The 24,385-nt window shown below is 38.4% G+C and overlaps 1 protein-coding gene across 6 annotated transcripts; it reads left to right on the top strand.

The window, feature by feature from the left end:
• The first annotated feature begins 358 nt into the window (after positions 1–358).
• Positions 359–23,926, top strand: fez2a (fasciculation and elongation protein zeta 2a). Of its 6 annotated transcripts, none has more exons than XM_067449344.1 (10): positions 359–807; positions 3,590–3,698; positions 3,771–3,887; positions 6,663–6,795; positions 6,867–7,117; positions 13,651–13,686; positions 15,232–15,312; positions 17,690–17,765; positions 17,864–17,923; positions 20,735–23,926. In XM_067449344.1, exons 1-10 carry the CDS (start codon positions 494–496, stop codon positions 20,749–20,751), a joined length of 1,194 nt encoding a protein of 397 aa, XP_067305445.1. In that variant the 5' UTR covers positions 359–493; the 3' UTR covers positions 20,752–23,926. The 6 variants fall into 6 exon arrangements, with proteins under 6 accessions (XP_067305445.1, XP_067305448.1, XP_067305449.1 ...); XM_067449343.1 differs by having other exon boundaries at positions 367–807; positions 17,858–17,923; XM_067449345.1 differs by lacking the exon at positions 13,651–13,686 and having other exon boundaries at positions 383–807; positions 17,858–17,923.
• The last annotated feature ends 459 nt before the right edge of the window (positions 23,927–24,385 follow it).

The following is a 24,385-nucleotide window of genomic DNA, read 5'->3' on the forward strand; positions in this document are numbered from 1 at the left end:
TTATATATATACAGTGAAGAAAATAAGTATTTGAACACCCTGCTATTTTGCAAGTTCTCCCACTTAGAAATCATGGAGGGGTCTGAAATTGTCATTTTCAAGCTTTTCAAATCCACCACTTCCCTAATATTATACTTTATTTCAATTTTTAATTTTTGTATTATTATTTTTTGACCATACATGTTTATTCTATATTTTTGTTGATGTTGTTATTACATTCTCTGAATTGTACCACAATGTCATATTTGTTTTGTACTTGTCTGAAATTTAACTGATAGAAAATTAACTGCTCATTAATATTAATTACGCAACGTGGCGTCAATACAACGGCTTTACCTAATTGGCTGCAAAGCATGACGCTGCCTGTGAGTTGGTGAATATTAATTAGTCTACGTCTCTGCTGCTCCGTGTTGTAATTAATATTCATGAGCTCGTCTTTCGCCGTAGTAGGGATCGTAATTTGGTCCGTGTCTTTTTTGAGTGTTTTGCAGTTATGGCGGAGCCTTCAGCGCAGAGAGATGATGATGAGTGGCAAGATTTTAACGCGTTCAAGGGCGGAACGGAACGGGATATCCATCTGGAGCGCGTTCATGTGAACGCCGAAGAGATGTCGCTGCTGTTGGATGGAATTTCAGAGACCGAGAGCGCGCTCGAGAATGAGATGAGCTGCTCTTACACGCGCACAGACGAGATCATCAAACACTTCGACGAGAAGTTACGATTGTGCTTCAAAAATGTAGACTCTAAACTGGACGCAATCTATCCAGTGACGCCAATAAATGAGGATACGACGCTGAAATGTGACGAGTAAGTCAACAAAAGCATGCATAACACTGCATTGATGTACATCATCAGGGTTGCTATTTTCATCAGTGCACCACCAAGGGATGATGTGAGACTGTAACAGCGTGGATCTATGAACGCATGACATGATGATTCTTCAAATGTCTCATATTGTGGCGTTTACAATGCAATGTTTATATATGATAGAGTTAGATGAAGTCATAACGGAGTGGTCAGCATTAATGATTCCTGTGCTGTGCATCAGCAGAGGTCACGTGACTGCATGTTGTTTACTGTCTCTTCTGTACAGGCATGAATGAGCAGACAGAATGGTAAACAGTTGTATAGTAATAGTCTTAGACAGTTACATGATCCCTTAAAAATAAAAAATAAAATATTACGTAGATGCAGAAATAACAAAGTGTTGCTTATTTCAGAGAAATTTTTAATTTTGATAAAAGCATGATAGTGTGAAACTGAAATTATGCATCAAGTAAAGTAAGTATTTTTTTATTTTATTTTAATTCAGCTTACACTGACCAAAGTGCTGTACAAAACAATCATACAAATACAATAAAATGAAAATAATACGAACAAAATAATACAAAAAAAAAATTGAATTTGATAACAGTTACTAATCCAAAAATTAATAAGCAGGAAATGCTAAAATGTAAAGATGTGTCTTAAGTCTAGATTTAAACATGGAAACAGAAGGAGCACACTTAAAGGTGCACTATGTAGTATTTTTGCAGTAAAATATCCAAAAACCACTAGGCCGGTGTTATATATTTTGTTCAGTTGAGTACCTACAATATCCCAAATGTTTCCAACTATTTGTAAATTGAGAGAACATTTCTGTTTTAACCAAGGACCCGGGACGTGTCAGCATAGCGTTTGAGCGAGTCGCCTGTCAATCGCGTTGTATCTGCGTTACCCTCGGTTTTATTCTGCAGAAGCGCTTTTCTCTTAGCAGTGTGAACAAGTGAACGCACAGAGTAACGTCATAACATCATTTAAAACACACTTAAATGTATCTGATATGATAAACAGAGCTGCTGGCTTTACCTTATAATCATGACCAGAAAAAGCAGAAGTGCGAGCGCCCGGCGTCTGTCTCCCGTCCCGTCATAATAAAAGTCCCGGTACTCGCGAGCCGTGTGTTTGTTTAACAATCGCTCCAGCGGCCGTGCTCAGCTCCACAACACTCGGTCCTGCTCTGCTTTACACTACAGTAACGTTAATAACCGCATCCATGAACATGATTTCTGCCCGAGTCCTATTATCCACCGGCTGTGAGGTGAAGACCACATGTCCCAAGATGCTGTGCTCACACTTGGCGTCATCAAACTACACCTTTGTTTAGAATAGGCGCCCTCCAGTGGATGGAAAGTTGCATAGTGCACCTTTAGGGTGTACTCACACTAGCCAGTTTGAACCGTGCCCGAGTGCGTTTGACCACCAAAGCGCGGTTCGTTTGACTAGTTTGAGTGCTCCGAACTGTGCCCGAAAGCTGATTTGACGACGCGGAAAGATCGGTGTATCAAAATTTAATAACATTAAAGGTGAACTATGTAGTATTTTTGCAGTAAAATATCCAAAAACCAATAGGCCAGTGTTATATATTTTGTTCAGTTCTTACAATATCCCAAATGTTTCCAACTATTTGTAAATTGTGAGAAAATTGCTATTTTAACTAAGGACCAGGACGTTTCAGCATTGCATTTGACGGAGTCGCCTGTCAATCGCGTCATATCTGCGTTACCCTCGGTTTCGGCTTTTATTTGGCAGGAGCGCTTTACTCTTAGCAGTGTGAACAACTGAACGCACGGAGTAACGTCATAACATCGTTTTAAACACATTTAAATGTATCTAATATGATAAACAGAGCTCCATTACCTCAAAATCATAACCGAAAGAGCGGATCAGTGCAAGCGCCCGGCGACTGTCTCCCGTCCCTTCATAATAAAAGTCCCGGTATTCGCGAGGCGGGTATTTGTTTAACAATCGCTCCAGCGGCCGTGCTCAGGTCCACAACACTTGGTCCTGCTCTGCTTTAGACTACAGTAACGTTAATAACCGCATGCTTGAACGTGATTTCTGCCTGAGTCCTATTTGCCACCGGCTGTGATGAGAAGACCACATCTCCCAAGATGCTGCGCCTTTGATGAGGCATCATCAAACTACGCATTTGTTTTGAATAGGCGCCCTCCAGTGGACGGAAAGCTGCATAGTGCACCTTTAACGTTAGAGGGAAAACGTAGAGGAAGTGCCTCATCAATATTTGGTCTGACGAGCATGTTTCAAAAATGCTAGAAAAAACGCACAAAAAGCACACCTGGTTCTTCTCATCAAAGGACCCGTGTTGCCCATTTGACGGTACAGATGACATTACTGCCGTCTCTTTTCTGCATACAACGGAGGAAATCCTGCTGCTGTTTTGAATGTTTTGAACATTTCATGAGCTCTTCATGAGTTCTCAGCGGGTAAAAATAATGCCATATGTACACGCATAAAATGATGGCGTTTAATCAGCACACAGCATTGTTTTGAATGTTCGGTAAGCGATCTCGTACGTCATATAAGCCGACCAATCAGGTTGTGACCGTCTCCCTGTGCCTTTGGTTCGGTAACCAAAAATGCCAGTGTGAACACGGACCAGGACTATATGTTTTGTTTTTGTTTTTTGGTCTGGACCAAACAAGCCAAACGAACCAGACTAACCGAACTACAAGTGTGAACGCACCCTTAGTCAGCTCTTTGTGAGGGAAGTATTCTTTTGGTCATGTACTCTCTCTTCTCCATGAAGGATCTGGAATGCTCTCACGGATAACTATTGCAATGTCATGCCAGTGGACTGGAATCAGTCTAGAGTCCGATCGCTTCACCTCTCAACACTAAGCCTTGAAGACAGACAGGTGAGTCTTAATCCAGAACCTGTGCTTGTGCTGTTTACTCCGCATTAACACTTACTCTAGTGTTTCCCTCAGCGGGTGGAGGCTGTGAACCTGGATCTGTCTGATGATGAGGACCTGAGGGAGCAGATGGACATGCATTCCATCATTGTGTCCTGTATCATCGAGGAGCCGCTGCTCACTGCTGAACAGGTGTGGACTGAACCTCACTCATCACTCCGGTCCAGAAAACACGCTTTATGAATTATTTCAGTTCATTTGAAGAATAGTACAGCCTTCCACTCTGGAAGCTTGCCACTGAATTAAAAAAAGAAAGCTATTTGTAACGTTTTTCCTCATAGTTCTGACTTTTTTATTGCAATTGCAAGTTTCTTAAAATTATAGAGTTTGTAACGTGCAATTGTGACTTGTCACACTTTAGTTTAAGGTCCAATTCTCACTATTAACTACGACTTTTGCCTCAATAAACACCTCTAATTACTGCTTATTAATAGTAAGTAATGTAGTTGTTAAGTTGAGGTATTAGGTAGGGTTAAGGGATGTAGAATAAGGTCGTGCAGAATAAGGCATTAATATGTGCTTTATAAGTGCTAATAACAGCCAATATCCTAGTAATATGCATGATAATAGGGAACTAGATAATAGTGAGAAATGGACCCTAAACTAAAGTGGACCCTTTAAATGGACCCTAAACTATGACATCATTTAAACCCTAAATTATGTCATACCCTTATGACATATTTTTTTTTATTCAGTGGTGAAATCAAGCTTCCATAGATAGCAGAGCAAAATAACCAGAAAGAAATGAAAGAAAAACAATGGCCAATAATATAATGACCCAAACTTTTGTACAGTAGAGAAAGATATGATCACAGGAATGAATTACATTTTACAATATAGCTGTGAGCAGCTATTAACTCTTTCCCCGCCAGCATTTTAAAAAAAAAGTTGCCAGCCACCGCCAGGGTTTTTGACAATTTTCACCAAAATTTAATAGCCCATAGAATATTTTGTTAAATGAATATCTGAGCATGCAATATATCAAAATAAAGAGCTGACCCTCTTCTTTTAAACAAAAAAAAAAATCGTTTTATTCTAGCTTCATGCATTCCTTTTTTATCAACACTTGAATATGGGTAGGTTTCATAAAAAAAGCAACATTTTGAACAAAACAATGCATTCAGTAACAATGCATAGTTTTGATTCATATGCTGTTTAATGAGGATGATCACGTTATTTTTAATATGCATATGATTACATGCGATCGCTCGCTTCACGGCGTCTTCCTCACGTGTGTTTTGATCAGGAGATTCAGTACTCTCATTCAGAAGATACGCAATAGCGCCCCCCTAGCGCCCGACAGTGAAAACACGGAAACCCGGAAAATTCCGTTATTGGCCTGGAAGCGTTTTCTCACAAATAACGGAAATTTCCGTGTTTGGCGGAGAAAGAGTTAAGAGGCCAAGCACAAGGAAAACACGGTAATTCATGCTAGCATGGCTGCGAGCATCAGACCAACAATGAGTAATTAAAGACATATAAAGAAAAAATGGAAAAATGGCTGAAAAATCATAAATAAAGTCACTAGTAATTTGATTGAATGGTTTATCACTTTTGACCAATAGGTGGCAGAGTTGCCAAATTAATGTGGTGTGGTCAGAGTGAAGCGACAATAAGTTTAATGCTAATATGTCAAAGCATTGCAGAGATATATTCTTTTTGACATCATGCCCCTAACTTTGTTGATGCAGTATATGAAAACAGTTTTGTCTATCAACACAAAATCCATTGCCGGCATGATCTGAAGATGATACGATTCAGTTTTAGTTAAAATTGGACATACGTTAAAAAAAAGTAGGTTTTTAAAGAAAATCAAAATGGCGGATTGGAAGTTTGGCTGACTATGTCAAATATGTCAAAATCTATGTTGTCGCCATGACCCAATTAATCTATTGAGATAAATCATTACAGCCATTCATTACAAAAGGCTAGCTATTCACATTTTTGGAAATTTCAATATAACGTTTGACCACACGGTGGCACTACTCCGAATTGTTTTGAGTACCTTCAGGGCATGTGCCGAAGACATACAGAGTTTCGTAGCAATGCGCCATGCCAAATCTAAAGTTTTGACCAAAGTGTTTAGAAGTTATAAGCAAAAAGAGCCATTTTTCATATATCTGGATCACTAGGTGCTGCTAATCCGAAACTGTGCAGGTAGCCTCAGGTCATGATTTTCTTAACACTCACCAAGTTTGGACACAATCCGCTAAAGCTTTGCAGAGATATAGCCTCTTTTTTATTTTGGCATGCTCTTAATCAAATTCATTTGCGCGTTTTTCCAGAAATGTTTGACAACTCAGCATTCCATAACATTTTTGTCGGCATGGTCTGAAGATGATCTGGTTTAAGTCTCAAAATCTGATAAAATCATGGGCCAGGGAATCAAGGAAAAAAATTATTTTGTTTCTAGCCCTTACAGTTCAAAAGTTATTAGTACAAATGCAAGTGAAACTTTGGACATTTGGTGGCGCTAGAGGGATTGAGTTAGTGGCCCTGTCCCAAATGGCACCCTGAACCTCTCGGTCTTCCTCTGAGTCCGCACTTTCAAGACGTAATGCCGCTTTGACTGCTGGGTAAGCCTGTGACTCAAAAATGGCTGTGGTGACAGTTCCGACTGTCCTCTATCTGTGTGCCAAATTACATAACTTTCCTGCAAGTGGTTCTATGGCCTCGGAAGAAGAAGAAGAAGAACACCAACGATTACAATAGATGCCTGCTCACCTTCTGTGCTTGGCCTCTAAATATTCACATAGAAATCTGTCAACTTTATAACATTTCACAACATTACTGTTTTTACTGCATTTTTGATCAAACGAGTGCAGTCTTGATGAGCAAAAAAAGACGTTGAAAAATGTAACAGTAGTGTACTGTATATCTGAAACTATCTGAAATATCTATTTGTAGGTTATTGAGGAGATAGAGGAGCTGATGCAGGACTCACCCGAGATGGTATCGGAGCAGAAAGCTTCACACTCAGACATCTCCTTCATCTCTCAGAAGAGCCAAAGGTCTCACAGCAGCCAGATCTGCGAGGAGAGTGAGTACGCCCTTCTGGAAGACACGTTTGGGGCTGTTGAAAGCGCGTCTGAGCATGTGCTGTCTGTGCAGGAGTGAGGCTGATGTCTGTAGTGGAGCTGAACGAGGAGCTGGAGGATGTGGAGACGGCCATACGTGGATACTCAGAGGAGCTGATTCAGCAGCTGGCCATGAGGGATGAGCTGGAGTTTGAGAAGGAGGTGAAGAACAGCTTCATCTCAGTTCTCATTGACGTACAGAACCGACAGAAGGTGCACCGAGAGATGCTGAAAAAGAAGAGGAAAGTGAAGAGCGTGTCTGGACCAGAGAGGCTGCCGTCTTCTGTGAGTAGCTGGAGCCATTAGATTGGGCAGTTTAGGTGTTTTTTTGTCTGTAGGCATTTCACACACTTAAAGTTGAGATGAAATCAAAATTGACCCTATTTATTTTCTTAAAGGACAATCCACTGTTTTTAGAAATAGGGCTTACTCAACTTCTTTCCTACATTTAGATATGTGGAATGATTTATCCACGCACATTATTATTTTTAGGGATGCACTGATATTTTTGGCCGAAATCAGACATTTCATTAGTGCTTCTCTGATGACACGTTCTGACTATCTTCAGCATCTATTTCGTGCATAAAATGCAAAACGTGGATAAACTACCAGTTAAACATGTCAGCTGTGTGGGAACTAGCTCTATGGCAAGCCGTTTTACTTTTATTCATTACCAGGATATGAATTCTTGATATCAACAATTTCATTTCCTCTAGTTAAAGGGGTGATGAACTGAGAAAGCAACTTTCCCTAGAGCTTTTGATATATAAAAGGTCAAAGTAATATAAGAAAGTTTCAGAGCTGAAAACTTCCTCGTTAGTCAAAGAAAATCTTTTATAGACACCAGGCTCAGCAAACGGTCCTGTGCTTCATACCGACATCAGTGCACGACGAAACACACACCTCTACAGCGCGTCTAATCCAGTCGCCCCGCCCACGTCTAATCCAGTCGCCCCGCCCACTGACTCGTCTAATCCAGTCGCCCCGCCCACTGACTCGTCTAATCCAGTCGCCCCGCCCACGTCTAATCCAGTCGCCCCGCCCACTGACTCGTCTAATCCAGTCGCCCCGCCCACTGACTCGTCTAATCCAGTCGCCCCGCCCACTGACTCGTCTAATCCAGTCGCCCCGCCCACCGACTCGTCTAATCCATGGATCTGATCGGCTCTAGCCAACAACAATAAACATGCTGAGGAAGATTAAGATATTGCGCTATTCCTGATTGTGGAAGAACACAGTCGCTGCATAAGCTTCCTTCTGATCCTAATATTAGGAATGAGTGGTTGAACTTTATTTTTAATGAAGTTCCAGCTCACGTGGGGAAGACATGTTCACTTCAGTTCACTACAGGATCGTTTGTGAACAAATCTCCGGTCGATGCTGGATTTGGATTCGACAGGAATGGTGCAACACACTTATGTGAGTAAATAGTATTGCATTGTTATAGATCGTTTTACTTATGTGTACGTGTCAAACAGAGCATACCTTTAGCACGCTGGACTCAGACACGTATGGGTCAGGGCTCGCAAAGGCCGATGAATCTCATTATATTCCGTTCTTGATCTGTTATCTCTCGAGTCTCGACTTGACATTTGACATTTGAAAGGTGGCACACGCATGCGTGTGTGTGTGTGTGTGTGTGTGCGCGCGGTTCGTGCTTATATCGACCGATCTTGCGGGCTAGGTGTATAATAGTCCAATCAATCGTGGGTTGAGGAGAGATAAATCAAAAGACGTTTACGAGCCCTGTGATCGAGATAATCATTCCGGTTGCCGCTTCTCCCTCACTCTCTCCTCTCCCTCGTGAACTGACAAGGAAGCTTAAGCTCAATAAATATGCACATTCTATCCAATCCTAGCCGTGGGCGTTTACTTCCAAATCTCCAGTGCATCACGTCCACCAAAACCCAGCGTTCTGGAGAGAGCCTCAAAACCAGTGTAGAAAATAGCCTATTACTTATTAGTTATGATGTTTTTAAATGTAAAAACCACACAAGCGTCATTAGTTGACCTCAGACAACAGTATAAAATATTTTTTAAAAGCCAGTTCATGACACCTTAAAAATGCTGATTCTTGATATCGGGAATTAGATTTACTAACAATGTTCACTAGTAACAATGTGAACTCTTGATATAAACAATGACATCATCACTCGCAAATCTCGTAAATCTCACCATAAGCTGCCATTCAAATTAAATTGATATCAAGAAACACAATTATTACTAGTAAAAAAACATATTGTTTGATATCAATAATAAAAATTTTACTTGTAAAAATATAAATTCCTGATATCAAGACATAAATTTTCTCTAGTTGAAATGTTAATTATTGATGTCTGTAAATGTATTTCAACATGTTACATTTATTATTTCTTATATCTGGACATGTACAGTGAGGAAAATAATTATTTGAACACCCTGCTATTTTGCTAGTTCTCCCACTTGGAAATCATGGATGAGTCTGAAATTGTCATCGTAGGTGCATGTCCACTGTGAGAGACATAATCTAAAAAAAATCCAGAAATCACAATATATGATTTTTTAAACTATTTATTTGTATGATACAGCTTCAAATAAGTATTTGAACACCTGTCTATCAGCTAGAATTCTGACCCTCAAAGACCTGTTAAGCTGGGCATACACTGTGCGATTTCTATGGGTTTTCAGCAAGGTTACCTACTCACACTGTACGAGTAGATCGCATGCGATGTAAAGCCAAAGCTCACGATTGATGTGCTCTCCCTGTGCGGTCCGACCATCGAGCGCGTCTTGACTGCTCACACTGTACGGGTGAAAAATGCGCAATAAAACCCCCGTGGCGACGATAGACCATGGTGTATTATAGAGAGGTAAATGCATCAGCTATTGATATCAAGAGTATTTCGAATTTATGTATAAAATGATTATTATTATTAGAGTAGGCCTACTTTTATTATTAAATTGATATTACATTAATTTGCCCCCTCCCCCCAACAATAATGCATAATCGACACACTGCATAATAAAATAATAGATAGATTACTCCTCACTATTTAAAAACATTTAGCCCGATTAAACAAGGAATTATAGGTCGAATTATATGATTATAATGTCAGAACACTGCAATAATAATGTCTGTCTCAATGAAAAGTAAGAGCAGATTTATCTAAAAACAACTTGTTTAACACAAAATGGGTCTACTTCTCTTCTATTTTTTTCTCACAATATGGACCAAAATAGAAATATTAAGAAAATAAATAAGAAAGAAAATAAGGCAATAGGCTACGTTATCAGTATGTTGAATTACATTTATCTCTCGTTGTCTGAGAATATGCGCCGAAAGCTTGTCAGATTTTACTTTCACTTTCTGTAGTGAATAATTGACTGGGTTTGAGACTGCGTTTAAACTGCGCATTGCGTGATATCCACTGACTCGAGTTCATGAAGAAAAAGAACACATTGCAACATGACATTGTGTCAAGATGGACAAGGTTAAATATTAATTAATATTAAAAAAATAAAAATAAAATGTGAAAGTAAAACAAGTAAATTAATGATCAACTAGCTAAATGATTAAGATGCACTGGATATATACAACACAAACTGGAGGCACAACAGTTTACTTAATTTCTGCTATTTGATAGCTGCCTACATAATTAAAGATCTCTCTCTTTTCGTTTTCTTCCTTAATGCTTTTAAAAATTAAATGGTTGAACTTCTGCTTTCGCACAGGCGCAGTGAGGGGAAATAGGGCAATCAGTTCATGGCTTTGCTTCAACTGTGCGATAACCTCACGAGGGGCGAGCAGAATTTCTGACATGCCAGAAATTCATCCGACCATCCGATTCCCGATCGTGAGAGGTTTGTCGCCCCTCGTTTCCCCCTGTACACTGCACGAACACCTCACGACAAACGACGCACGATAAACCTGAAAATCATCCCGACCCAAAAAAGAGTCGCACGAGTCAGAATTCGGCTCGAAATCGGACGAAAATCTTTAGTCCGGCTTTAGTCGGCCTTTAAAATGTCCACCTCCACTCCTTTTATTATCCTAAATTAGATGCACCTGTTTAAGTTCGTTAGCTGCATAAAGACACCTGTCCACCCCATACAATCAGTAAGAATCCAACTACTAACATGATCAAGACCAAAGAGCTGTCCAAAGACACTAGAGACAAAATTGTACACCTCCACAAGGCTGGAAAGGGCTACGGGGAAATTGCCAAGCAGCTTGGTGAAAAAAGGTGCATTGAATGCACTGAATCATTAGAAAATGGAAGAAGCTAAACATGACTGTCAATCTCCCTTGGACTGGGGCTCATGCAAGATCTCACCTCGTGGGGTCTCAATGATCCTTAGACAGGTGAGAAATCAGCCCAGAACTACACGGGAGGAGCTGGTCAATGACCTGAAAAGAGCTGGGACCACCGTTTCCAAGGTTACTTTTGGCAATACCCTAAAACGTAATGGTTTGAAATCATGCATAATTAAAGGTCATAATTCCATTAAACGTGTTTGGAGGAAGAAGAATGAGAGGGTGACTGCACTGTATTAAGGAGAGGATGACCAGGGTCATGTATTGTGAGATTTTGGGGAACAACCTCCTTCCCTCAGAGCATTGAAGATTGGTCGAGGCTGGGTCTTCCAACATGACAATGACCCGAAGCACACAGCCAGGATAACTAAGGAGTGTCTCTGTAAGAAGCATATCAAGGTTCTGGCTTGGCCTAGCCAGTTTCCAGACCTAAACCCCATAGAGAATCTTTGGAGGGAGCTCAAACTCTGTGTTTCTCAGTGACAGGCCAGAAACCTGACTGATCTAGAGAAGATCTGTGTGGAGGAGTGGGCCAAAATCCCTCCTGCAGTGTGTGCAAACCTGATGAAAAACTACAGGAAAAGTTTGACCTCTGTAATTGCAAACAAAGGCTATTGTACCAAATATTAACATTGATTTTCTCAGGTGTTCAAATACTTATTTGCTGATGTACCATACAAATAAATAGTTAAAAAATCATACATTGTGACTTCAGGATTTTTTTTTGATTATGTTTCTTACAGTGGACATGCACCTACGATGACAATGTCAGACCCCTCCATGATTTCTAAGTGGGAGAACTTGCAAAATAGCAGGGTGTTCAAATATTTATTTTCCTCACTCTATTTATGATATCAATAATTAGGAGAGTAATTTCTGATTTCTAAAATGTCTTGCTAGTAACAATCACATTCAAGATATAAGAAATTAACATTTCAACTAGTGACTATTAGGGGTGTAACAATACCCTCGCGACACGATTCGATACATATTACAATACTGAACTCACAATACGATGATATTGCGAAACTTAAAGACATAAAGGTTAACAGAACTTAACTACTGTTGATTAAAATGCTAATTTTGGTTTTACATTGGGGGTGGAAATGAATAGGCTTGAACTTTGTGCACAGAACAATGGCGATACCAGAACAAAAATATTCATGATTCTGAAGCTGAAAATACAGAATTATTTTAGATGACACTCTGTCACTGACTAGCTATATTTAAAATAATGTACAGTAAGACATTTGGCATTATCAGGACCTGCAAATATTCCCCGTTGCATTATTATGCATTATATTAAACGTAATAGTTATGTACTGACACTAAAACTCTGTAAACGTGAATTTTTTCTCACACAGTAATTTTCATTTTGCGCAAACTATACACAAACAAAACTCGTAAACAGCTCTGATTGGCCATTGTGATCATACGCTCATCGGATATGTCTGTGATTGGCTACAATGACCAACACATGGCAGCATTTGAAAGGACACAAGTGTTTGAAAGTGTTTTGAAAGCGGGGTGTTTGATAGCACAAGCATGCGTCAACCAGCGGACCGGTAGGCTAATAGACGCCTGTATTCAAACGCCTGAGTATCCGTGTAAGCGCTCTGTGAAAAGCGTCATTTTTGTATATTTACAACATGTTTGTAAAGCGCTGATCGTTGTAGCCAATCATAGGCATATTTGATGAGCGTGTGATCACAATGTCCAGTCATAGCTGTTTACGATTGGGTTCAAAGTGGCACATTTTTACATTTCAGTACCGGTTTGGTATCGCGGCCGGTACTTTTGACAACACTAGTCCACGATACATATTGTTGCATTTTTTCATTGTGATATGTGTTATACGGTATATTGTTGCACCCCTAGTGTCTATCAAATTATTGATATCAAGACATTTGTACTAGTAACCATGTAACTATTGATATCAAAAATACAGTTTTTTACTAGTAAGATTTGTATCTCTGATATATGAAATTGGAATTTCAACTAATTAATTCCCAGGATTATCAACAACTGAATTTGAATGGCAGCCTATGATGATATTTAACTAGTGAAAATACAATTACATTATTACATTTTATTACATTATCAAGAATTATAATTTTTTTACTATTTGAAATTTGATTCTTGATATAAAAAAATGGCATTTTAATTTGTGAAAACTTTATTGTTGATATCAAAAACGAATATCCTGGGAATGAATAAAAGCAAAAAACAGTTTGCCATACTGACAATATTAATTTCTCGATTTTAATTTGTTAATGATATGGTTTCTTAAATCTAAAAGTGTTTTTTTCTGATGATGCGAACAAAACATCACTAAACATTTGTAGCACGTCTGCCATCCAACCGGTGCAAAAAGCTTTGTGTTTTGTTACTTTTAAAATGAAGCAAAGTCTCAAGTTTAAAATTCTGTCGATTATATTACAAAATTCAAACAATAAATGACTGTAGCGCCTGTTCAAATGGCAGCACGTGAACTGATCACCTCATCTTATCTCTTTACTACTAGTTACAGCACGAAATAAACATGGGTGAACACCAGAAGGTATGTTGAAAAATACATTACAACTCACCGAAATGAATCCTGTCTCGTGTAATCGCTCAGTCTGTGTTTCTACTGGAGAAAGACATCAATAAAACAGCTTGTAGGCTATATTTAACATTACGATTACCTCAAGAAAGCTATTCATTGTCTGTAGACTCATTAATCAGCTAGTGTAGAATAACATTTTGCTAAATATATGCACTGTATTACATATTCATTATATTTTTACTTAACATGTTAGTGATAGTCTTCATTATTTAATGTGTTTGAATAAATCTGTCATGAAAACAAGTTATATTGTATTTTAAATGTTTATATTTCACCAAAATTGGAGTAGAAAAAAATCTACAATTCTACTTGTACAACTCTGTTTTAGCTATTTAAGTATTGATTATTAAATAAGTTACAGTAAAGTTTTGGTTTCGGGCCAGAAATGTTTTTTTGCTGCATCCCTAATTTGTTTTTTTAATTCCTGTGCCTCGTAATCTTGAATCAGAATAACTTCCCCTCCCTTTTGCAGCGACATCTCTTCTCTGATGATGAGGGCGGGGCAACCTGTCACTCACATGAGATCAGCCAATAGCAAACCACAACCATCCAATCAGCTCGCCACAGACAAAATCAAGCCTCGTCCTACATTTGTTCTTGTTTGAGAAGCCGTTTCACTAAGACATATGTCACAATAAGGAAGAAACTTCCGCTTCCAACTTCCGCTTAATGAAGACTTTAATCAATGTTACTGGTCTTATTATGAATGATTGATTCATTTAGATTTATGCTCTCTAAATGTGCTGCATTTAAGCCAATCACATTCAGATCTGCCTCCATTCCGGTATACAACGGTCACTTTTAAACAATGTAACCAGTGAATAATATCAAGTCCCCTATGTTCTTGTCTTGTTCAATAAGCCTTTTACTCGGAAATGCATCACACTATGGTGGTCAGTCATGACTTCAGATTCATGCTGACTTCAAAGGGTTAGTTCAAACCCACAAGACCTTTGTTCATCAAAAGTTCATCAATATTTTTAACAATTTCCTACATTTCTGTCCATGCAAGCAAAATTATGAGGCTTCAAAAACTTTATAAAACATGCTAAAAGGAATCCATACAAATTGAGCGCTTTAATCCAAGTCGTCTAATGTGAAATTATATCATGAACAGATTTAATTTAGGCTTTTATTATAAACTTTGATTAACGCACATACATAGAGCACATCAGAAATGGTGTAAAAGCTCAACTGTACTTGCTTGGCGCACACGAACAGCCTCATGCTTGTGTGACACAAAAACAAACCTCATTGGTTCTGTTATGTCAAGGAAGCATGCTTGAGATTTAGTCTACCATATTTGATGTGCCCATCGCAACTTGAAACACGATATATCCGATCACACAGCTACTGGTTTGGAAACAGTTGAGATGTGTCAATCTCAATCTCTTTCTTCTTACTTCAATTACCTCTTGCTGTCGTTAATGTGATTTTATTTCCGTGCTCATTCTGTCCCGATCTCTTTCTCTTCTTTCCTCTGTTCTGTGCCTGTAGCGCTTCAGCATGGAGGGCATCTCTACTGCCATTCAAAAGGGTTTGCGGCACACTTTTGGGAATGGGGGCGGTGAGAAACAGGTGGCTATATCTCTTGGTTCCTCTTCTCTTCTGAGACTGTCAAATCTGCTCATAAAATTCAGCTTTTGGGGGGCATTATAGATGTGCTGTCAATCCAAGAACTGATTTGGATTAGTAGCAAAATTATGCTTGATTAATTGCCGATTAGCTGCATCGTGCCATAATCAGTGAAAAATACAGTGAAAATGTAGCTGAGGGAAAATGTTCCCTTGCATGTTGATGCTCCAGATCGGCGTCTTTGAAAATCTGCAGAGAAATATAATGATAAATGCATCTCTACCACAGTGAAGCATGGAGGAACAGGTGGGTGCTGGTGTTAGTGAGCTACTTTACTGTGAAAAGTCATTTAATGCTTCAGAGTACAGAAGAGAATATTGCAGAATAGCTTGCTTCCCACATTTGAAAGAGGAACGATCAGATGTTACTTTTCAACAAGACAATGCTCCTGCCCAAAGACACCCAAGAAATGGCTCATGTTTTGCCCTGGTCAGAGTCCAGATTTGAACCCTACAGTGAATATTTGGTCTTACATTAAACTCAAACGAACTGGGACACATTTTTAACTCATGAGTCATGAAGTGTTTGAAGCCATTAGCATTGAGTGGAACAATACTGACTCTTCTTCCTGGAAAAATCTGCCTGCAAGTTGGGGAAGGCCGTTCCATTCTAAGTTACTCTATCTACAGTATTTGTGCAATTCTTGCTAATTTCCTGAGCAGTGATGTGTGATTAAAATGGTTAAGACCATTTTAAAAAGACCAAATTATTTGACCACATAATTAGTTAAGACCAAATTTAAAGACACTAGCTTATTTTTGTCCTTGGAGTGTAGTCCGGTAAACGTCTATAGTGCTGAACGAAACCTACAACAAATATATTTTTTGTATTCCCATTTGATCCGATAGCAAAACAAATCCATAAAAGAATTTCTGTGACTTTACAAGACGAAAAAAATACATAGAGTTTGTTGACTGTAGTCATCTGTCTAGTCAAGTGAGAAAGATGTCAAATTTGTCGTCACTCCATCATCCATTGTATTAGAAACACTCACACAGCAGTTAACCAGTTTTCTGTAATTTAATGCCATATTAAACACAAAATATTGAGCGTTAGTCAAGTGTCAGCTGATCACGTCTCCCTGTATATCACAGCACACACATGTAAGCTCCTCCGTACTATCAGCAGCTATCTTTACCCTCCTCCACCAAGAGCTCCTCCTCTCGTCCAGTCAGGATTTAGTATTCTGATTCCTCCTGAATCAGACAATTCCCAAATTATTTCCTGCATTTAATATAAACATTAATGATATCTGCAAATACATTATGTTGGTTCTGTTCTGTCTACCCTTATTGCTGCTCTTATGTTAGGCTGAATGGATGCGCAGGGAGTTCTTGCCCAGAACAGAACCATAACGGCAATCCAAACTATATGCTAATAGTCAATCAATCATCTTTACGATAATGGTACTGACAGAAATAGTGTAAAAATGTTTTTTTTTTTTTTTTTATATTAAAGCTAGATTTACAATGTTAACTGTAGAAAAGCGTTCTGGGTTGAAATAAAACACTTATTTAAAAAATATAAATATATCTTATTTGTTTACGTACATATTACGTACATATTATTAACATGTGACTATTAACGTCATCAGAAACCGTCAACATGCAAATGTTTTGATACGTTTTTGAAAAATTAACTTTAGATCTCAAAGGGACTTTTTAGGTAGGTTAAAGGGATTTGGCTGACAAAACATTTGGGAGGTACTGCCTTAACCCATATGTTGGTGCTTAACTTTTCACATGCTTTAAGGGTTATAAGGTTTAAGTTATTAAAGAGTACATTTAAATGTACATTTATGTGTGCTGCCAGGCCAGTAGATGGCACTGTCTCTTTGAAAGAAACACTAAACGCCTGTAGACTGAGCACATAACATGTGACGTCACCGTTTTCACAGATTCACGTTTTTTGTAGTTTTCATGGAGACAAGAATAGTAATGTTTTTTAAAACTTGCACTTTGAAGCTGTTTTTAAAAGTTTGCGTTTTCAGGCCCCACAAATGCTGTTGTCATATAAATGTATGGCCAATACATAAAAAAGTTTCTGTTTTTAGTTGATAATGGTGTTGCGTAAATGGCCCCTAAATAAGGCCGTTTAGTTGACTTAGAGGTATTTGTACAAGTAATTTATTCACATTTATAGAGATCCTTGTATGTGCTAAATACTCTTAAATACTGTCAAACAATCTGATTATACATTTTAAAAAGTTAGCATAGCTTTCTCAACACTGTGCAGAGAGTATGTGAACACACACACACACAAACTTTGTTATACAGTGAAATGTTTTAACCCCTCTCATCTGTGCTCGTCTTTTATTCAGTATGTGACGACAGTCATCCCGTACGAGAGGAAAGACGAGCCGCCATCAGTTCAAGACCTGCAGATATTTACCAAAAGTGAGACCAAGTGCTTTGATTTCAAACTAATGCCCTGCTTTTTCTGCTACGAGTTGTCAATAGTATAGAAACCTTGACATGATTTTCTACAGTTTTAGAAGCCATGAGAGACGACAGTGATAAAGTCCCAGGGCTCCTCACAGACTACATTCTCAAAGGTAACGACACTCAAATAACCAAGCTGACGTATTTTTGTGTGCCAACCTTTAAGTTTGCTTTTGGATATTTGCAGAAAATATAATTGATGTGATGTAATTATATAATTATACATAATTAATATATATAATTTCAGCTTCGCAATTATTGTAATTGTCCATGAAAATGTATGTAATGACATAGCAAAACTGAAGATCCACAATGGAATTGTGTGATAAAAAGTCACAATTACCTTTTTTGATTCGTCATTCTGTGGCGGAAATGAGCATCTATAGGTTGACACTTAAAGCTACACTGTGTAACTTTTTTTGTTTATTCTTAGCTAAAAACTAGGGGTGACCCCTAATAGTCGAAGATTCGATGCATCGATATGCAGGACCGGATTCGACCACTGATCTCACGGTCGAATCTTCGTGGGTGTTATGAAACGAGGATTATACCATTTTGGCAATATGGGGGTGCTCAATATTAGTGTTATAAAGATGGTCACGGCGGCAATTAAATGTATATTTCCCTCAAATCGGGAATGTACTGATTTCACCCTGTACTAAACATCGTGCAGCTCTTCTGTCAGAAGTCGATTCAAAATTGAGCTCGCGCGTATATAATGTTCACGTCTGCCTGGTGTGAGATCCCTGAGACACGGCGCTGAGCTTCAGTCCGTAGCCTAGTGTAGCCTAGTTTTGATCACTTTATTAAAAGTGGTGGCTGTGTGCCGTGTGTAAAGTAAAATAAAAATAGTCTTAGCCTCCTGCTGACTAGTGTCCTGCCCTTCCCAACCCGTTACCGTTTATTTTATTTCCGGTCTATGGTTTACACACACGATTCGACTATCGGTCGACCATAGAGAGATTCGAAAATTCTGATTCGAATGTGTAAATCCTTAGTCGGGGACACCCCTAACTAAAAACACTTAGTTCTTTCAAAAATATATGTGCTCATTAATGTATATTTACTTCTTTCAAGTACTAAAGTATTCTCGTAAGTTTATAATCTGCCATTGAAAATACATACGGGTGAGGGGTTCGAATGCCGGTCGCCATGTTGCTCCTCCATCTTGAAAGTACATTAGCCAAAGAGGGACATACCCGTAAATTCAAGCTTCGCCTTTCGCGTTTTAACACTCGATGGCACCGTGTCGAATGTGAAGAGGGGGATTGCCGTGTTAATCTTGGCCACCGTAGGAGTTAAAACGAAATCAGAATTGAGAGGAACAGAAACTATTATTCGCTGGATGGTCATATACCTTTACACCGCTAGATGGGGGAAAATATCACACAGTGTAGCTCTAAGGAAAATCAATGTAACAATATATATATTTACAGATTGTACTATATACCAAATATAAAGCTGAAAGGTTTGGAAATTTGAGTCTAGAAAAGTATGGAGGTTTGAAATGGAATTAGATTATGTCTAATCATTTTCACAAAAACATGATTTATACATCATTCATGGAATGTTATGTTTTAGTTAAACATTAGTCTAACATTTTTTTAATGTTACTACTTGTTTCAGAACGCTTTTAGAACGTTTGCAGAATGATAAAATGAAATGTTCATGTTCATTTAACATCCGCATAATCAAAAAGAAACATTTCAAAAACTGATCGTTCAGAGAACATTCAGAAATGAGGTTTTCAAAACTTAGCAAAACAATCTCAGATCATATTTTTGTTGGCTGGGACAGCTTTGGATATTTAAATCATTGTCATTATTAATAATTTGTATGGTTTTTTTTTTCACACTGCTTTCTTTCGACTTAAAAAAGTTGCAGAACAATGGTAAATGTGACCGCACCTTTAGATTCAGATTCAAAATTCCCTGTCATGTTTATCTCGGTTCGGTTATGAACGCTGCACAACCCTGCTAATTCATACTGAGCAGGTTCCACTGCAAAGGCGATTTGAATTTAAAGGCAAAACTAATGGAGCTGATCATCATGAAAAGTCATGTTTATGTAGAATTATCTTGCTCGGTTCACCGTGTGCATACATACAGATCTCAGTTCCTTCATCTTCCATTATCATCATCTCCTCCTTCATGATCTCTCTGTTCTTGCAGGATTTGTTCTAGTGCAGGTCTGTGAGGTTTTTCAGAGGTTTAGTTAATAGGTAATGAGCATTTAGATCGTAGCGCGCCTGTGTTTGCTTTATAATGTGTCTTTCCACCGTTAGCATAGCAACACATAGCATTTCTCCACAGCCTCCCTCTCTAAACTCACCCGATAGCGGCCAGCACTGCTCAGTCACATGATGTCCATCTCCAGTGTGGGCTTCACTTTAGTCACTCCGCTTAGTGGCCTGACATATCTAAGGGAAGGAATTAAAGGATAGTTTCATCCAGAATTGACAAATCTGTCATTATTTACTCACTTACTGGTTTCAAATCTGTATGAATTCATCATTAAAACATACACAACCAGTCAATAAATTGGAATAATTCATATTTTTTAATGATTTTTAGAATAATTTCTGAAGGATCATGTGACACTGAAGACTGGAGTAATGATGCTGAAAATACAGAATACAAAATAAATAGACTTTGCAATATATTTAAATTCACAGTAAAAGTATTCAGAAGTGTGCTTTAATTATAATGTGAGGTCTAAGTTTATGATACTTTTATAGTGATTTTGATGATTGGTCACTATAAAGTGTTGTTGTTTGGGGGAGGGGGGGGGGAAGCAGTATTATAAAGATTCTTCATAAATTCTCCTTTGGTTTCTCCCTTTACTACTTATAGCATTAATCTGTTCATGATAATTTCAATGAATATACAGCAGAACATGATTTGAACATGATTTCTCGTTCACAGTGCTCTGTCCCACCTAGCGAGAGGAAAGCCACTTCAGTCTTCTCATGCATATTGAAGAAATGGAGGGATTTTATTCACTGTGTTCCTCAGATTTGACCTTCTCACTGTTAGTTGATCAATGCCCGACTATTCAGTTCTTCTGTGCTGATGTGTCGGACTATATTTTGCATGTTTTACCTCACAGTTTGCAGTATTCTGTGTTTGTGTGTTTGCAGGTTTGCTGTGTGTGTGTGTTTAGTGATTGGAGGACAAATCCAGATCTGGATTTTAGAGCTTGTCTCAATGTTAATGTCAGTATCCACCTTATTTTGCAATGCCTAAGTAAGCTATTTTCTGTGAATGTGCCAGGCAAACATTCATTGGCCACTATAGGGAAACAATGATAAGAACAACGGTTGTGCAGTAAACGGTTTGCTCTTTAAACCAGTGCGATTATAATTTGCAATTGAATATTGAAACATGACAACAATTGCCAGTTTGCGAGATCTGCAGCATAACGGATGGTTTTTGTTTGGCTAAAATAACTGTAAGTGGCTTGAACCGGAAGCCTCGCACATTCAGGTTACAAATCTTACATTAAAAATAAGGTGGATAGTCCTAATGTACTAATACAGCATGATTCCTGTCAGAGAGAGAGACGTGGGCTTTTCAAAATATTACCATCCCATGATAAAAAATCAGTTTATCCAAGTATTGTATGATCTATATCAGCGACAGACAGACAGACAGACCGAAAGACAGACAGACAGACAGACCGACCGACCAATAGATAGATAGATAAATAAAACTGGCACACTGTGAAATGAAGCTGCATCTCCACTGATGTTTACAGACCAGGGTTGCGAGGTCTATGACCAAAAAACTAGCCTGATTGCCATTCAAAAATATCCAAAAATGAAATATATTAAGGGTGTAACGCTACATGTATTCGAACACAGTCGGTCACAGGTGATCCACACTCCAATCCAGAAGGGGGCACGCACGGTAATGCAGCGCTGTTTGTTAACTACCACAACAGGAAAAAGAGCAGAAGAAGAGACGATGCACCGATTCTAAACAATGCTGTTTAATAGTAGCCTTAAAGGGTTCAGCCTTCAGCGCTGGGAAGATGAATCTGTATTTAAACTGGGTCATTAATGTAGTAGAAATGTGAAATTATTTTTGAATTTGGTGCTTTCTAGACTGAGAAAAGAGAAAATGTATTTTTGGCTCATGGGGATGAAAGACTACAATTCCCAGAATGCTTCGCTGCCCTGTGAGGCCATTCCTAAAGCCACCGCGACTGGATTACAGAGACTGAGTTCCTACAATTAAATACTGAATGTGTCTGTTCAATATAACGACCGAGTTGCTGCGTGAGCCTCACAGCTGACTCAGATTAGGAGTCAGATTACATTTAACGTCATAAATGAGTTGATGAGCTCTCGTGATGAGAGCTGAGGTAATCGCGACCACATTCGCGGCATACATTCACAACGCGTTTTCAGTTCATGCCTTTGGAAGCTTAACTTTCATAGAAATTAATTTGAGTTAAAACACTTACATTGCTTAGCATCCGTTTAAATTACTGCCTGCAGGTGAGCTGTGCTGTAAATGTGATCTCCATTCCCCATGCACGAGTTGAAAACATGTGGAAATGGCTCCCTCTGCTGGCTGTAGTCTTTAGCCTCTGGGCAAACATTCCTCTCGTGACGCAAATATCGTCAATTTGCGTCACGAGAGGAATTTTTCCAGAAATAAAATGCATAAATCTCTCGTCTCAGGGGGATATAAGAGGGGGGAGCACGATCATATTAATATATTCCAGGGTTTCTACTGATACAAAGCCATATGTTAATCGCTGAAGTAACCCTTTAAAAAAATTGTAGCCTATACGCTGAGTTTCGGTTGATTTTTATGACATGCTCCACAAACTTCACAGAAAGGAAACCAGGATGGCAGAAAGCAGCATCCTGTTTGTTTTCTATATTTTACAAAAGCACAATTTTTGGGGGGAGTGTAGACAAATAAAAACAGACCCTTTAACAACAGTTTCAAATTATGTCTTACTCTTATCTGTATAACCATAAATGAGACAAAATCATTTGGCATTGTGCCGATATGAGGCGAGTCCTGGATATGGGAAGCCTCAGTACGTGTAAACTTTTAAACGAGGGTAACTTGGCCTCCCAAGGGCAACATATATCCACATATATTGAACATAATTTTGAACATATATCAAAATTAATGAAAAGAAACCTAGCATTGGTCACCAAACTGTGACTTCTGTGTACGGTTACACCCCTAATACATGAATATCAAATTTTAAATTACAATAAAGTAGTAATCATAATGTATTCAAAATCATAAAAAGCAGTTCCCCTCCCTCACAAAATGTATCATCTTGCTAGTTTTATATTGGTTGATTATAGATGGAGTATGGCAACCCTGGGACAGATTATGGTGTTGAGAGTTTTGCTTATGCCATATGAATAAATTGGCATATTGTTGGGGCTGTGCATTTCATGATAATATTAATCCAATTTAGTCCTTATATTTATAAAGCTTGTTTACTTTGGCATGATAAACAATTTTAGCGCTTTGTTTGAGGGCCAATGTAAAATCCTGTCCCGGAGCAAAACCTGTTGAGAGCCACTGATCTACACATATTGCATTATTTTCACAGCACCATGGGGTGTTGTAGATCCAATCCGAAGGGTTGATTAGTCGTCTTGTAACGTGTGTGCACTTACTATTCTTTTCAATGTTAAAATGCCTTATGTCACTAAACATCTATTCACTCTGAGCTTTACTTCAGTGAATTTTGCTATCAGAACGTTATAAAAAATCTGTCCGCTTGAATCTCTATGCACGGCACTGACCAGCCATAGACAGTATTTTCATGACTTGACACACATTGCGCCTTATTAAACAAATCTACTGTACATGCTGGTGAGATTGCGTTCTGGTGCCAGTGTTTGAATGTAAGATCTGCTTGTGTGCCTGTTGAATCAGTTGCATAACAAGACACACTAATTAGCTGGACAGCAATCAATGGTCAATAATTAACAGATGTTTAGCTTGTCTTTGTGTTAAATTAATAATGACAGAATATTAATATTGTGTCTGACAGTTTTGTATACTATGTATAAACTATATGGCAATTTATGTTTCTTACATTTATTTATACTTTTCAAAGCAAAACAATAAAATATATATTTGAAAAAAATCTTGATCTGTTTCTCATTCTTTTCTTTTTCAAATAAAAAAATCTATATTTATGTCAATACCATAAGATACATTAGCCTGACAAATTATTGTAAAATAGGCACAAACCTTTTAGTCTTAATAAGATAAAAACTACTGAACATTTTTCCAGCATTATTGCCAGGTATAAAGTTTTATGTAGGGTATCATTGGGCATGTTGTCACATGGGGAAGGTCTAGGTTACTAATGTAACTCCCATTATCTGAAGGAGGACGTTACGTCATGGAGTATCACCCGGGAGCCCAATCACCGCCAAGTGGTAACTAAACGAGCCAATGAACATTGGCAAGTGAGATTTGCATGCAGAGTCACACCCACCCCAACATATGGGTATAAATATTACCCGCATTACTCACTTAATTCATGTTTCGCTGAGGAGATGGCAGGATCCAGGCCATTCAAAG

This window comes from Pseudorasbora parva, chromosome 7, assembly GCF_024679245.1.
Source record: "Pseudorasbora parva isolate DD20220531a chromosome 7, ASM2467924v1, whole genome shotgun sequence".
Lineage (NCBI taxonomy): Eukaryota > Metazoa > Chordata > Actinopteri > Cypriniformes > Gobionidae > Pseudorasbora > Pseudorasbora parva.